Here is a 14,735-nt window from a genome sequence, read left to right on the forward strand (position 1 = left end):
AGGTCATTTTTACCTTCCCCTTGATGGGGAAGTGTTCACAGAGCCACAGCCAGAGCACCGAGTCTAGCCTCAGAACACCCAGGTCTGAGTCCTGCTCTGGGACTCAATGTCAGTGTGGCCTTGGGGCACTGCCCTTCACCTCCTTGAGCCCTGGCCATAATGTGGGTATGTTAACCCTGCCCTTCCACCTTCACTGGGAGGTGGTACGGTCAAATGAGATGCATGGGAAAGCTTTGTAAACCGTAAAGCACCAAAATCAGAGGAAGGTGTGGATCACAACCTTGCTTTACCCTTGTGTGTATTTTATATATATATACCTTGTATGTATACATTGTGTGTGCATGCATATATGTATGGTGTGTGTTCTACAGTCTCTGTGTTGGCTGGTTAAGATTTTGGTCTCTTTATGAATATTGTGAGCATATCATTCAGACATGCTAGGGAGAGATGCTGAGATGTTGTGCGATTATAAATATGAACATCACAAGAGAGAAGTTCAAGACTTCAGAGGGTCCCAAGTGCTTCAGGCTTCCTGAATGCTGAAAGCTGAAAGGTAGGGTGTGTGTCCATCCTCCTTCCCTCCCTCCTTCATCCTCTCCCTCCTCTCCTCTCCTCTCCCCTTTCTCCCTCCCTCCCTTCCTTCCTTCATTAACAAACACATATCATGCACTGTGCTAAGCACCAAGAATACAAGGTTAGCCAAAGTCTGAGTGCGGATGTCTAGAAGGGTTTACAAACAAATAGTCAGTCACCAACAAATACACTTTATAGTGCAAGGAGCTATAATAGCAGAATCACAGCGGCCAAGGGAGCACAATGATGGGCACCTAACCAAACTTTGGGGTCATGATGGGAGAGCTTCCTGGAAGAAGTAATGTGTAAGCTGAGACCATGTAAAGGAGGTACAAGATAAAGAAGAGACAGAGGAGTTCCAGGTAAGGGAACAGCATGTGCAAAGTCCAAATAGGAGAGAGAGCATGGGATTTTAGAAAAGCTGAATGGCACTCAGTCTGGCTTAAAAGATTACCAGGAGCCCGAGATCCCCTTAGCTTTCTGAAGGGAGTCGGGGAACCACAGCATCCTTTTGGCACCCTCTTTAGTCTGTTAGGGGTAAATTTCATCAAAAAGGGCCTTTTTACCAGCAGGGCTTATGTAAAGTGTTTTGTGGTGTGGATGCCCCTCCTTCCACACTCTCCCCTTCAGGATTCATTAAAATCTCATTCACTGAGCTGTAAAGAGACTTCCTGCTGACACCTGCTTCTGTCGGCATCCTGGGGGAAGGGAGGGGATAAGAAGAAAGGAAAGAAAAAGGATTAATTTTCTGCACAGCACCGCTGTTTAATGCTTCAGAGCCTTCGTGCCCTGACAGCATTTCCATCATCCCACGCCTTTTGGGAGTTATAATATATTAATAGAGACATCCAGTGGGTATTTATTATGTGACTGTTGTGTGCATGAAATGAAGAATCAAGGTGGGAGGCAGGAAGGAGCTGGGAATCTGCCTTTTGCAGTATTTTAGGGGGAAACATCTGTGAGGGGCTTCCACCTGCAGTCAGGACTAATTTCCTTTTGTGTTAGAGGCCACTGGTGCTAGTTTGTTGGGAGAGTTCCTTCTGACCATCTCTAGATGCACCTAAACAAGTACATTCAGGTCACAGATGAAGCACGTCCAGAATGCTGGTGTCTCGAGCCTCTGACCATATTCTCCCCACACAAGAGAATTTCTTGGCAATTCTCTTCCCTCTTCTGAGTGTCAAGCATCTGGAAGATGAGCAGGTCAACTGCAGTGATCTTTAGACTTCTATTAGCAGCAAAATACTTTCTTTGAATACTGTTTTATTCAGAAGCTAAATATATAAGACAGATAAAGAGTGGCGATGGATAAAGACCTGTCATGGCTGAAAGCATTAAACATACCACCGTGCAACTGTAAGTTAAAATAATACCAAACTGTAAAGTAGGGAGTTTAACAAGCTTCACTTTTTTGTTGCCACAGTAGATAGTGTGTCAGTTATCTTTTGCTGTGTAACAAACCACCTTAAAACTCAGTGGGATAGAAAAACGATGATTTATTCTCAGGGACCTGGGCTCAGCTGGTGGCTCTGCTGATCTTGGCTGGGCTTTCTCATGTATCAAAGGGTTGTCTGATCTAGGATGGCTGTGGCTGGAGTGACTCAGCTCTGATCCACATGCCTCTCATCCTCCAACAGGCGGTCCTGAGCTTTTTGTCGTGGTGATGACAGAGAGTCAGAGAGTAAGTAGAAACACACAAGGCTTTTGCAGGCTTAGCCCCAGATGGCACAACATCTCTCCCCTGTGTTTTATTGGCCAAAGTAAGCCATAGTCCAAGCAGGATTCAAGGGGTAGGGAGAAAGACCCAGACCTTTTGGTGAGATCAATTTCAAAGTCACATGGCAAAGGGCATGGATACTTAGAAGGGTGAAGTATTGAGGTCACCAATGTAATAAACTATATCTCATGATTTTATTAAATATCAAAGATTAAATTCTTAAAAAAAATGTTTCTCTCACTCTCTTTTTTTTACAACTGGCATCCTTGCTTTGCTAGTGTTGGGAACCCAGCACTGCCATCTGGGCTGACATGAGGATGGAGGGCCTGGTTCCCTGCCCACTCTGTCCATCTACGACCCACTCACCTGCAGCCCTTTGAGATCCCTCCAGGGAACTACAGACAATAGTTTGAAAACCATGGCTTAGACAGTTTGGGGAAATAGGAGGCAGGTGCCCTTCAGTGATTCTCCAGGAAGCATTGTCCTAGGTATGTGAACGAGAGCAGAGATGGGCCAGCCCTCTTCGCCCTGTCTCAGCCAGTAAGCCAGGGGTCACTCCTCATGCAGCTACTGAGGGTCAGGAGTAGCCTCTGAAGGTCCCCGCAGGAAACAGACATGAAATCATTCCCACTTAGCAGATCTGGAAACTGACATTCAGAGTGTCTCAGGGCCCTAGTACACACTGCTAATAAGCCACAGGTCCAGGATTCCAATCTTAAACCCCGCCAGGTCAAGGAGGGCTCAAATTGGTGCACAGGAGGCCCTCTGGGTATTTACTGGACTGGATACAATGCTCTGAGTAACTTGTCCAAGGAGGCAACACTTTAGTCTCCACCTTTGGTTTTTAACGAGGTCCCAACACGGGACTCTGGTCTTAAGGACGTGGAGCTGGAATCCTGTGCCCAGAGGCCCTTGGCAAGGGTGCCACCGTCCTGTCACAGGAGCATTCCTAAGGCCCCCATGCTCACAGTGTTCTCCAGCCCAGAGGAGGCCCAGGCAAGCCCATTTTCTCCCTTGAGAGCAAAGGCTTTGGTTTGAAAAACCATCTCCTTTCCCTCTGTTTACTTTTGGGATTAAAACATGAAAATCCACAGGAGGCTTTCGAGTCCCCACTGAGACCAATCAGTGACATTTTCAAACACTAGATGAACTGTTTGTCAACTGCGTGTTTTTGAGCAGAGGATGGGGGTCTGCAGAGGTGCCGGCAGCCTCTAGCAGGCCTTCTGCTCATCTGCAGATGGAGACAATTATCCTAGGCAGGCCTCCTGTGGACCCCCATTCCTGCTTATCTTTCTGCAGCCGTGCATTTCCTGTGCATTCTGATTCCAGCGAGTTGTGTGGTGGGGTGAGAGGCATTGGCTTCAGGTCTGACCCATGGCTGACCATACCCATGACCAGACTGTGAGCTGTGGGAATGTGCCCTTGAAAGGGTCTCCACTGGGTCTGAGGCCCAGCATCTCACCTGTGCTCTGTCTTGGTCACTGAGCTACTTTGTAGAGGCAGGAAATAAATGGAGGTGGCGATCAGAAGAGAATGAAGGAAGAAAAGAAGGGATGAAGGAAGGAAGAATAGGGGCAGTTGAGGCATCCATTTCCACGGAAAACCAGAGGGACCTGGGGAGGTGGCTGGATGAGGTTATAACTAAGGCTCTTCGGGAAGGATGGGTGGTCTTCATTATGCAGGAGTCCAATGTATCCTTTACAGTTAATGGGAAGAAACATCAGGCTGAGGGATATTAGCACACTGTAAGGAAGATCTTTCCAACAGAATGGCATAGACTCCTAATGAGAGAGTGAGGTCTTCATCACGGGGAGCATTCAAGCAAGGCTGAAAGACCCCTGTAGGGAGGCTGTGCCAGATGGGCTTTCAGGTGATCCTCAGTGGCCCTCATGCCTTTGTGTAACCTCCTCGCCTTGAGTGCGTGCAGGACCTGGGATGTGTTTCTAACCTATAGAATATGACAAACAGGATGGAACATCACCCTTGTGATTACATCATGTTATATAAGACCCTGTCTCATTTGACCGGAGCTTGAGAGTCACCTTGTATACTTGATGAAGGAAGTGGCCCACAGGATGAAGTTGGAGAAGTCTGCTTGGTTAGGAATTGCAGGCTGCCTCCAAGACATGGAGGTGACTTCCTCCTAATAGCCAACAAAAAGCTGGGGTCCTAGGTCACATGGCTGCCAGGAAATGAATTCTGCCAATAACTCAAATTTGCCTGGAAGCTGATTCTTCCCCAGAAAGGCTCAGGATGAGAACCCAACCCAGCTGACGACTGATTGCAGCCTTGTGAGATGCTGAGCAGAGGACCCAGTTAAGCCATGCCTGGACTTCTGACATGGAAACTGTGAGATAATAAATGTGTGTTGTGTAAAGCCCCTAAGTTTGTAATAACGTGTTATGTAGCAGTCGAAAATGAACACAGACAATATCAATGGGGCTTTGTGCCACCCTGTCTCTATCCTCCAGCTGGACTGATTTTTCCAGTTATCTAATGCTGCAGAACAAATCGTATCAAACGTAGTGGCTTAAACAACAGAAACTACTTACTACTTCTTGCAGTTTTTGTTGGTAGATATTTGAGAGTGGCTTGGCTGGGTGGGTCTGGCACAGTTGTAGTCTTACGTCAGCTGGGGCTGCAGCCATATAAGGGCTCGACAAGGGCTAGAGGATCACACAGCTGGCACGTTAGGTGCTGGCTGTTGCCAGGGGCCTTAATTCCTCCCCACATGGGCCTCTCCACAGGGATGTTTGAGTGTCCTCATGACATGGCATCTGACTTCCCCTAGACTGCATGACCCAAGACACCAAGGCAGAAGTTGCAATGTCTCTTGTGACCTAGCCTTGGAAGTCACCCACGGTCACTCCCATTGTATTTAGCTGGTCACACAGGACCAGCTGGGATTCTGTGTGGGAGGGGATGGCACAGGGAGGGTGTGAATACCAGGGGGCAGAGATCCTTGGCGAGCATCTTGTAGGCTGGCTACCATATTGATCTTCCTTCACCTCCTCAAGCACACTGCCCACTCTCTCAACTCCAGGCCTTTGCAAAGACCATTTCTCTGTCAGGCTCAGTTTCTTCCTCTGCCTTCCTCTCGCCAACTCTAGTTTATCTCTGAGGTCTCAGTAGGAGCCAGCCATACCTTTCTGCAGCCTGCAGTTTATGTAATTTAGGAGAGCCCTCTTCAAAATAAAGAAGACAAAAATATCTCTCTTTTACAAAATTTTCAGGACAGATGATCATTACGAGAGCTCTTCCCAGGGCCTTGGAAGGTGCCTGTGCTAACAAAGGGTCCCAAATTTAAGCTCCACCAGCATCACAGTAAATCCTCTTCAGGGTCTCAGAGTAGATGTCACTCCCTCAGGGCGCACTCCTTGGTCCCCTAGAATAAGTGACTTCTGTTGCTTCAGTCTTGCTGTGGGTCACACTTATAATCAGACATTTATCATCCCTTTTGGCCATAAGGTATTGTGTCTTATTCAAAAACTCTTTCTGTGCTTACCCTCAGACACTATTCTAAATGCCATTGAAATGATAGTGACCCAGACAGGGTCCCTGTCCTCCTGGAATCCTACGTTCAGGTGGGGGGAGAGAGGCAACAAACAGGTAAACAACAAACTTCTTTCAAAAGATAATTTCAGTTAGTGATGGATACAAGTGAACCTGGGCAATGAGAGCTCAAGGAAGACCTCTCTGAAAGGCTGACATTTGAGCTGAGACCTGAATGATGAGAAGGGGGAGATCTGGGGAGATAAGTCATCCTGGAAGCCGGGACAGCAAGTGCAAAGGCCCTGAAACAAAAACAAGGTTTCAGTGTTCAAGATTGAGCAGGGAGGCCAGTACAGCTGGAGTGTAGTGAGAGGGGGCAAAAAGGATGGAGAGTCAGGTAAAGCACAGATTGGGTAGGACTTTGCAGATAGGCAAGAAACTAAGTTTTACTTTTATTAAGGTAAAATTCACTTAACATGCAATTAACCGTTTTAAAGTGCACACTTCAGTGGCATTTAAGCACATTCACCACATTGTGCAACCACAACCTCTATGTAGTCCTGGGTTTTATTCTAAATCAATGAGAAGCCATTGGAGGGTTCGGGGAAGGGGATTTGAGTATGTTTAGCGTTTGTTCATCCCCTGGATCAGAGGCCCCTGATCCAAGGCAAGATGTGTTTCCACCAGAATTTCCCCAGGCTACCCCCTCCTTCCCTTTCTCGCAACAAGACTTGCCCCCAAGACATCTGCTTCCATTGCTTTCAAACTCTTCCTTCTGTGCTCTTCTGAACAAACGAACTAAGGTGGGAGGATGGAAGAACAGACGGGAGCAGGGAGGAAGATGGGGCCTTTAATTTCCAACTTTGAGTGTCAAAAGGGAATTTCATGCCTGCTGACGTGATTAGAGCAGTGGAAGTAATAGAGGCTGGCAGCTAATGGGGTGCTGGCTCCAGGGGATTCATAGTTACTGATTTTTGCCCCAACAGGGACAAGAATTTCTAGTGGTGTTGAACCCTGCATTCCACTTGGGCGATGCACCTCAGTGCCCTGGGGTGCATCGCCCAAGGAGATAAGGTCCAAGGTCTATACTTTGCCATAGACCACAGCGTTAGCTCTCTACCCAGCAGCCTCTGATCCTCTGCAGCGTTCAGTTCTCTCCGTACTGTGGAGGTTAAGTGTGCAGGCTGCCCAGGTCCGAATTCCACCTCTGCCACTTCCAGCCATGTGACCTTGGGCAAGTGGTCTAATGTCTCCTCACCAGAAAATAGACAATAACAGTCCTGCCTTGTGGAAATGTTGTGAGGATTAAATGAGAAAATGTGGGCAGCCAGTAGGTGCTACATCAGTATTTGCTTTTTTTATTTTAAAAAAAAAGAGCAAGGAGAGCACAGGATGGAACCCAAAATGCTATAGGAGCTTTGGAGGCAGGAGGGCTAGATGTTTATGTGAAATCAAGAGATTTTTATAAAACTAGTTGACCACTAGTTTAAACTTTTTTTTAAGGACTCTGTGGCCTACACCACATGTATTTGTGCCAGACAGGGCCTGGCGTCAACCTGGGATCCAGGGCCTCAGACCAGCCTCCCAGAATTGTTTCCGCTCCTGCTGTAGAAGTCTACTGTTGAGATTCTTTTCCTGAGAACACCATTATCCTCCAGGTTTCCATGAACTTCCTGCAAATGCTACTTCCAGAGTGTCTGCCATGTGCTAAGCACTTAATAAACTCATCAGAACCTTATGAGGGAGGAGGTATATGTGTCCTGTTGTACAGATGAGCAAACTGAGGCTCTGAGAGATTGGATTCTTTTACCCAGGGTCTCCCAGCAGGGATTTGAACTGAAGTTTACCAGACTCCAGGAGCTAGAGCCCAACCACCACTCTGCAACTGCTGACTTTGTCTGCAGCCTCACACCTTCCTATATTGCCTTTCAGGCTCCAGACGGGATGGTCTGTTCACCCCAGTGGTCAGGCAGACAGAGGGAGGAAGCAGGAAGAGCTGACAGATGAGGAGAAGGAGATCATCAACAGGGTGATTGCTCGTGCTGAGAAGATGGAAGAGCTGGAGCAGGAGCGCATCGGGTGAGGCCTGACGCCGCGCATCCGGCCTGAGAGCCAGAGACGCCGGGAGGCTGTGCTGCTCAGGGCGGGTGCGCTGTGGTGGGGCAGGGCTGCCCTCGGGGTTTGTGACCTGTGATGTGCCAAGCCACCCGCTCAGGCAGAACTGGAATCCTTGGTGCATGAGCTGCGAGAGCTGGAAGACAGAAAAGAGAACAGGGGAGAGAGTGGGCTGGGGGCTGGCTGGGGAGGGGCTTCTGGGCTGGGGGTGCATTAAAGATGGAGAAGGGAGGATCTTCTGAGAGGGGGATGGGAGATTGTCTCTGAAGGCTGGAGACGCGTGTGTGAGCACAGGTGTCATACCCATTCCAGCTGCATAGGAATATGTTCTAGAGACATTGGCCATGCAGGTGCCAGAACGATAGCCGAGGGTGAAGTAAGGGGGAGGAAGTGTATGTCAACGAGACAGTGCGTGAAAGAGAGAGCACATCTGAAACGAATTATAGGAGAGAATTGGAGAAATCCATCCTGAAGGGAGGCCAGCATGAGAGCGAGGTAGCAGAGGTTGGGTCTGGACTCTAAGAACTCGGCTTCCATCACAGCTCCCCCACTTGCCGGCTGTGGATCCTGGGCCATGTTGCTTCACCCTCTGAGCCTCAGTTTGCTCACTTGTAGAATGGGAGAAATAAAAGGAATAGTCCCACAGGATTGTTGTAAGGAGTAAGTGAAATGATGCTTGTATGGTTCCTGGACCAGGCCTGGTCGTACTTCATGCTTAATGAATGGTAGGAGGAAGGGAAAAAGTGGGGTTTGGAGGGCAGAGGTAACAAAAAACATGTATGGGATGTAAGAAGGTGTGTGTGTCAGAGTATCAGTGAGCCAGGACAGTGTTAGAGAGAGAGGGAGGGCTCTGTGCGTGGGCTTGGGAAGGGTGGAGTGGGGAAGTGAGAGGGGAGGAGTGTCTGGGAGAAGAGGAGAGTGAGCGTATGTATGGGGGGGGGGGGGCTCTTGGCGTGGGTGGAAACTTCCACTGCTAGGATGCAGGGAGGCCACCAAGGCATCCTCTAAGACTGAACCTCAAATGGGAAATGGGAGGAGCTGCTGAGATGCCACCCCTTCCCCAGACCTTTCTTCCAAGGGGCAGCCTTTGCCAACTGCTTACAACTGGTTTGGGCACTGGGGTGCCCTTTCATCTCCCTACCCAGCCACTCAGTGGGAGGTTAACAAGATTCTTGGATGGAAAATGATGCTGTGAACACACAGGAAGTGGGTGCCTTTGATTTGAGCCTCTGCAGATCATTTTATTCAGAGTGGGCTGGGGAGATCAGAGGTGCCATTGACAAATGACAAATAACCTGGCACAGGCGGAGTCAGCTTTGTGCTCGGCCCTCCGTCAGGTTCCTCAGTAGGTTGCTAAAGGGATGGGTCTTGAGGGGTCTGCTTATAGGGTTGAGTTTTTATTTTGCTTTTTAAAAGATACATCAGGAGTGAGGAGTTGTCCAGGCGGGAGGTCTGTGAGCATGTGTGTAAGTGAGTGTGGGAGTGTGTGTGTGTGTGTGTGTGTGTGTGTGTGTTCACTTCAACCAACAAGGAGCCTCAGCCTTGCAGGAAGGAAGAATATAGATGTTAAATTCTTGCTTGGAAGCAAGAATTTCCAGCCTTTTTCCTGCGGAGCACTTTCCACTAGCTAACTTTGAATTTTATACATTGATTATCTCTCTCTCCCCGTTAGATTATAAGATTCCTGAGTGTAGAGATTTTTGCCTGTTTTGTTTGCCACAGAATCCCCAGTCCTAGTACACAGGAGGTGTTCAGTAAAATATTTGGTGAGTGAGTGAGTGAACATGGTAGACAATGCTGCCCCCCAATTTCTTTCTGCATCTCCTGTGAACAAGAGGCTGGAGAGCTTAGAATTTTGTAGTCCAGGGTCCATATTCCCAGGGAAGACACTATGATTGGCTGCCTTATGTTTATATCAGATTCTGTCCTTGTTAACTGTGGCCAGAGGTGCTGGCTACATTGTGCAAGCGTGGCCACTAGGCTGCCTTTGGGTGTAAAGTTAAGGGGATCTCTGTGGACTGAGCGGATTCTGGCTTGAACATTCTAGAACAGGGCTGATGGGTTCCCTGCCTTGTCCCCCATGTCCTGCCACATTGCCTGACCTGGTGACATGGTGGGAGAGCACAGTGGTTAATCCCTGGGACCCCAGAGTCAGAGAGACCTGGCTTCAAATTCCAGCTCTGCCACTTACTCCCTGTGTGACCTTAGATAAGGCACTTTACCTCCTCCTCAGCTGCAAAATGGGGATAACGTTAGCACACATGTCCCAGGGAATGTTTAATTCACATTCAAAAGATTATCGTGGTACCTGGCACAGAGTGCATGCTCAGTTAATGGTGACAATCATTAATGACAAATTTGCTGAGGAAACTTATTTTTTTACACTGGCCAAGGTCTCCGTTCTAGAATCATGCCCGAGACTCCTGTTTGGCAAGCCCCTGGCTTCCCCTGAAGGAGATTTCAGAGCCTTCCAGGGAAGCTGGGGCCAAGCCCATGGTGACAGAGTGTCCCTTTGCTGAGAGAGTATGTTTTCTGCCGGAAAGGGGAGGATAGTCCTAGAAGATTCTGGCTGAGGCCCTTTCCCCTGCTCCCTTCCAGCTGCCAGCCCTTGCTGGTAGCATGGCCAGAGGCAAGCCCATGCTATTTGTGTCTTATGACCTTGAACCTGCCCTCATTCCTGTTCTACTCACACTTCCCTGGGAGAGGATCAGAGTGAAGTCAGATGAAAGGAGAGAGACATATCAGACACGGATCGAGACTGAAAATGGGGCGCCATCAGGGCTCCCCCTCCAGAACCTGAGGCTCAGTTGATGAGCCTTGGGGGCTTCAGTTCTCCACTTGTCCAGTGAGGCGGGTCAGTCTGAGTCTCAGGATCCTTCCTGATCCGACTCTACAGTATTTGGGGGTGTCTGGTGAAGGACCCTGTACCCTGTGGTTGGCTGCACCTCTCAGAGCAAATGAGCTCCTTCTGGCTCTTCTAAGTGTTAAAACTGCAGATGTAGCTGTGTCCCCTTCTGGGTCTAGACACCAGCTCTGTGATGCTGAGTTTTCTTTTCTATTACCGAACAGTCATCTGGGAGACACGTGAAGTCATCGTTTACATAGTAAACAATCATTATAAATGGGTACCATTTAGTGATTGAGCACTTACTATGTGCCAAACATCAAACCTAAAAACTTCATATGGATTTAACTCATTAACTGCTCCTCTCAACCCTATCAAGTAGGTGCTATTTTGCAGGTGAGGAAACTGAGGCTTAGAAAGGTTAGGTCACTTGTCCAAGGTCACACAGAGCTAAGATATATGTCCCTGTCTGTCTGGCTCTCAGAACGATGTTCTAAACTATTAGGTATCTTTCCTGAAGGTGTGGCCTCAAATTCTTAGACTTTGCAGGACACGGACATTTTTAAAGCTCAGGTTTGGAGGGGGCATTTGGGGAGCTACAAGCTAGAATCCCTTCTGTGCTGGCCCAGTGATTCCTTCCCAGTGATCTTATTAACCTGTTTGTACCTCCAAAGCTGCCAGAACTGGTCTCCATGGTCCTAAGGCCATGGAGAGTTCCCTGGGAGAATCACCCTAAGGCGTCCCAGGAGGTGCTGCCTCCCTGGGGCAGTTTTGCTAGAGTTTCTGCCCCAGGGAGCACCAGATGATACAGTGGACCAGAGTTGGTTCTCACCTTGGAGCCTCTGCTTTTGCCCAAGGTGGTGTCTAAACCTTCACTGAGTGGTAACTCAGCCCACAACCAAGCTCTGCTCTCTTCAGCACCCCCAGAAGGAAAGCTGATGGTCAGAAGGGAAACTCATTAAAGAGCCTCATTTTGCCCCACATCCCTTATTCAAGGCTAAGTGGGATCTCAGAATTTATTTTGCATGACCTGATTGCTGTAGATTTTCTATACTAGTGAGGACACTTGGCTTGCAAGAAAAGGAATTAGTTCCAGCTAGGTGGTTTCGGTTATCTATCACTGCATAACAAACCACCCAAAACTTACTGACTACAAGCATCAGTAGTATACTCTTTTTTCATAATTCTGTGGGTTAAGAATTTAGACAGGGCTCTGCTAGGTTGATTTTTGCTCCATGTGGCATAGCCTGGGGTCACTCACTCAACTGCATTCAGTGGGTGGCTGGGTTGGACTGGAAGGGCCAGGAAAGCTCCAATCCTTTGTCTGTGCCTCAGTGCACTCTGCATGGCCCCTCTCTCTCCACGGAATCTTTCCTTATTCAGTAGTCTGGCCCAAGCTCCTTTACATGGCAGCTGACTCCCAAGAGAGCAAGGATGGAAGTCTCCAGGATTCTTAACAGCTAGGCCTAGAACTGGTAAGGCATCGCTCCACTGCAATCTATTAGAGAGGAGAAATAGATCCCATCTCCTCCTGGAAGAATGACTTATGCAGGAAGATGTTAATGGTGGTCATCTTTGGAGACTGTACCCCATTAGGCAAAAGGGAAATTTAATATAAGGATTCAGAGGTATCTCAAGGGATCCAAGGGCAGGAACACAGCCCTGTCTCATGAAAGGTCTGCTTCTCATCCCACATCTTAGAAAATATAATCTCATACTATACCTTCCTAGTTGTTATATTTCTTCTTAGTCCTAATTCCAAATTCCCGCGGAAGGAACTCTGATTGGTCCAGGTCACCCTGAGTGCTGCCCCTCATCCAATCAGCTGTGGCCAGAGGTGCCAGGCTATACAAACAAGGCTGCTGAGTGCTACTCCAGAGAGTGCAAAGGGCCTTTGTAAATTGAACGGACACCCAGGGGGTGTCCACAGGACTTTTAAAACATATTAAATATGGAATTAAACATTTGGGGAAATTTGTGTGTGCGGGTTTTGTTTTTGTTTTGTTTCCCAGTGGTAGGTTCCTCCATGTCTTTATCATATTTCTTTCTATCCAGAGCCTCTCAAAGGCGTTACTCATATATTCTGCCCGCAAGGGGACAGGCAGCTTGGTGGCTTCCATTTGAGGTCAACATCCCTCAACAGATGGGCCCAAAGAAGTAATTAGGATTTGGCATTAACCTTGGTGTCCAGACACTGTGATGGAGGAGGAAGTGAAAGAGACACAGAGAGACCTGTCGTTGACAGAATCTGTTGGATTGCTATCACCTCCCCATCCCAGTTCCACCATCCCCTATAGTTTTGGCACAGAATTTTTCCAAAATGTGGACAGGGGGAGAAGTGAGTAATAATGATTGGAATTTGCTACATCTAATTAGGTAGGCATCTTTCCTGTGGTTTGACAAGCTGACAGTAAACCAGATCATAGTCTCCTCTTTCCAAAGGAAGATTCCCCTACCGCCCCGCCCCTTTTTTTTGTTTTTTGACTTGGAGTCCTAGACATTCTGTGGGTAGAACTCCTGGGGTATCCTGATATTATAGACATAGTCATCCATGTGTCTGTGTGCTTTTTTTTTAAAATAAATTTATTTATTTTTTATTTTACTTTTGGCTGCGTTGGGTCTTCGTTGCTGCATGCGGGCTTTTCTCTAGTGGCGAGTGGGGACTACTCTTCGTTGCAGTGCACAGGATTCTCATTGCGGTGGCTTCTCTCGTTGCGGAGCACGGGCTCTAGGCACGCGGGCTTCAGTAGTTGTGGCACACGGGCTCAGTAGTTGTGGCTTGCGGGCTCTAGAGCACAGGCTCAGTAGTTGTGGTGCACGGGCTTAGTTGCTCCGTGGCATGTTGGATCTTCCCAGACCAGGGCTTGAACATGTGTCCCCTGCATTGGCAGGTGGATTCCTAACCACTGCGCCACCAGGGAAGTCCCTGTGTCCATTTTTAAGAAGAAATATTCATAGATTTCATCAGGTTTGGGGGGACTCTGAACCCCTCCCATGTTGAGAACCACTGAGTAGTATCTCAGTTTTCTCAGGGATTGGGTCGATGGCCTTCTAATGTCCATCCAGCCTTAATAATTTATGGAATCTGTTTGCACAAAATGAAAATGAAGTCTTCCTAATTCCTTAAGCAGCCCAGTGCCTGGCATAAAAGAGAAAGCAAATGAATACATATTGGATGAATTCTTAACCCAACTGACTAAGCCTCTCATTGAATGTTTTTAACCTCAGGATTTCCCGGACCTTATCTATAAAATGGGGAGTTGGACCATGTGGTCTCCAAGTCCCTCTAGCCCAAGGTTCCTGAACCTTGGCACTGTTTACATTTGGGGACAGATAATTCTTTGTGGTGGGTGCTTTCCTGTGCACCATAGGATTTTTTAGCAGCATCTCCCACAAACTAGGTGCCTGTAGTAACCAGGGCTGTTACCAAGCTGTGACAACCCAAAATGTCTCCAGACATCGCCACGTGCTCCCTGAGGGGCAAAATCACCCCCTGTTGAGAACCACTGCTCTAGCCTTTTTGTTGAGTGGCTCAAGAAAGGAAGAAGAAACAAATGAGAATTTCCCTGCAACCACACTCAACTTCTAGAGAAATAATAATAGCCCACCCTTACAAAGCACCATGTGTTGGCACTGTACTCAAAGCTTTATGTAGATTCATCTATGTAACCCTCACAACAACCCTATGCATTAAGCCGCATTATCATCATTCCCATTTTACAGATGAGACAACTGAGGCACAGAGTGGTTAAGCAACTTGCCCAAGGTCACACAGTTAATAAGCAGTACAACTGGGATTACAAACCCAGGCTGGCTGGCTCCAGGATTAGAGTCCTATTCTGCTATTCTATAGAAAGATAAACATTTATAGCCAAGCATTGTATTAGGAACTTTCAAATATGTTGTATTTCCTATAATCTCTCAGAGAGACAGACTATTGTCTTTGCTTCACAGACGAGATTATTGAAGTTCATGGAGGTTAAGACACTTGCC

General features: G+C 47.8%; 1 protein-coding gene across 15 annotated transcripts in view; it reads left to right on the forward strand.

The window, feature by feature from the left end:
* The window catches only part of RPH3A (rabphilin 3A), a 286,320-nt gene that overhangs the window by 228,395 nt on the left and 43,190 nt on the right, over window positions 1–14,735 (forward strand). For all 15 annotated transcript variants that reach the window (XM_049698396.1, XM_049698398.1, XM_049698397.1 and 12 more), the window contains one exon: window positions 7,715–7,861. In XM_049698396.1, the coding sequence (XP_049554353.1) occupies window positions 7,715–7,861 (147 nt within the window). The remainder of the gene's footprint in view (window positions 1–7,714; window positions 7,862–14,735) is intronic.

The sequence above is a fragment of the Orcinus orca genome, chromosome 15 (assembly GCF_937001465.1).
Source record: "Orcinus orca chromosome 15, mOrcOrc1.1, whole genome shotgun sequence".
NCBI classification, from domain to species: domain Eukaryota; kingdom Metazoa; phylum Chordata; class Mammalia; order Artiodactyla; family Delphinidae; genus Orcinus; species Orcinus orca.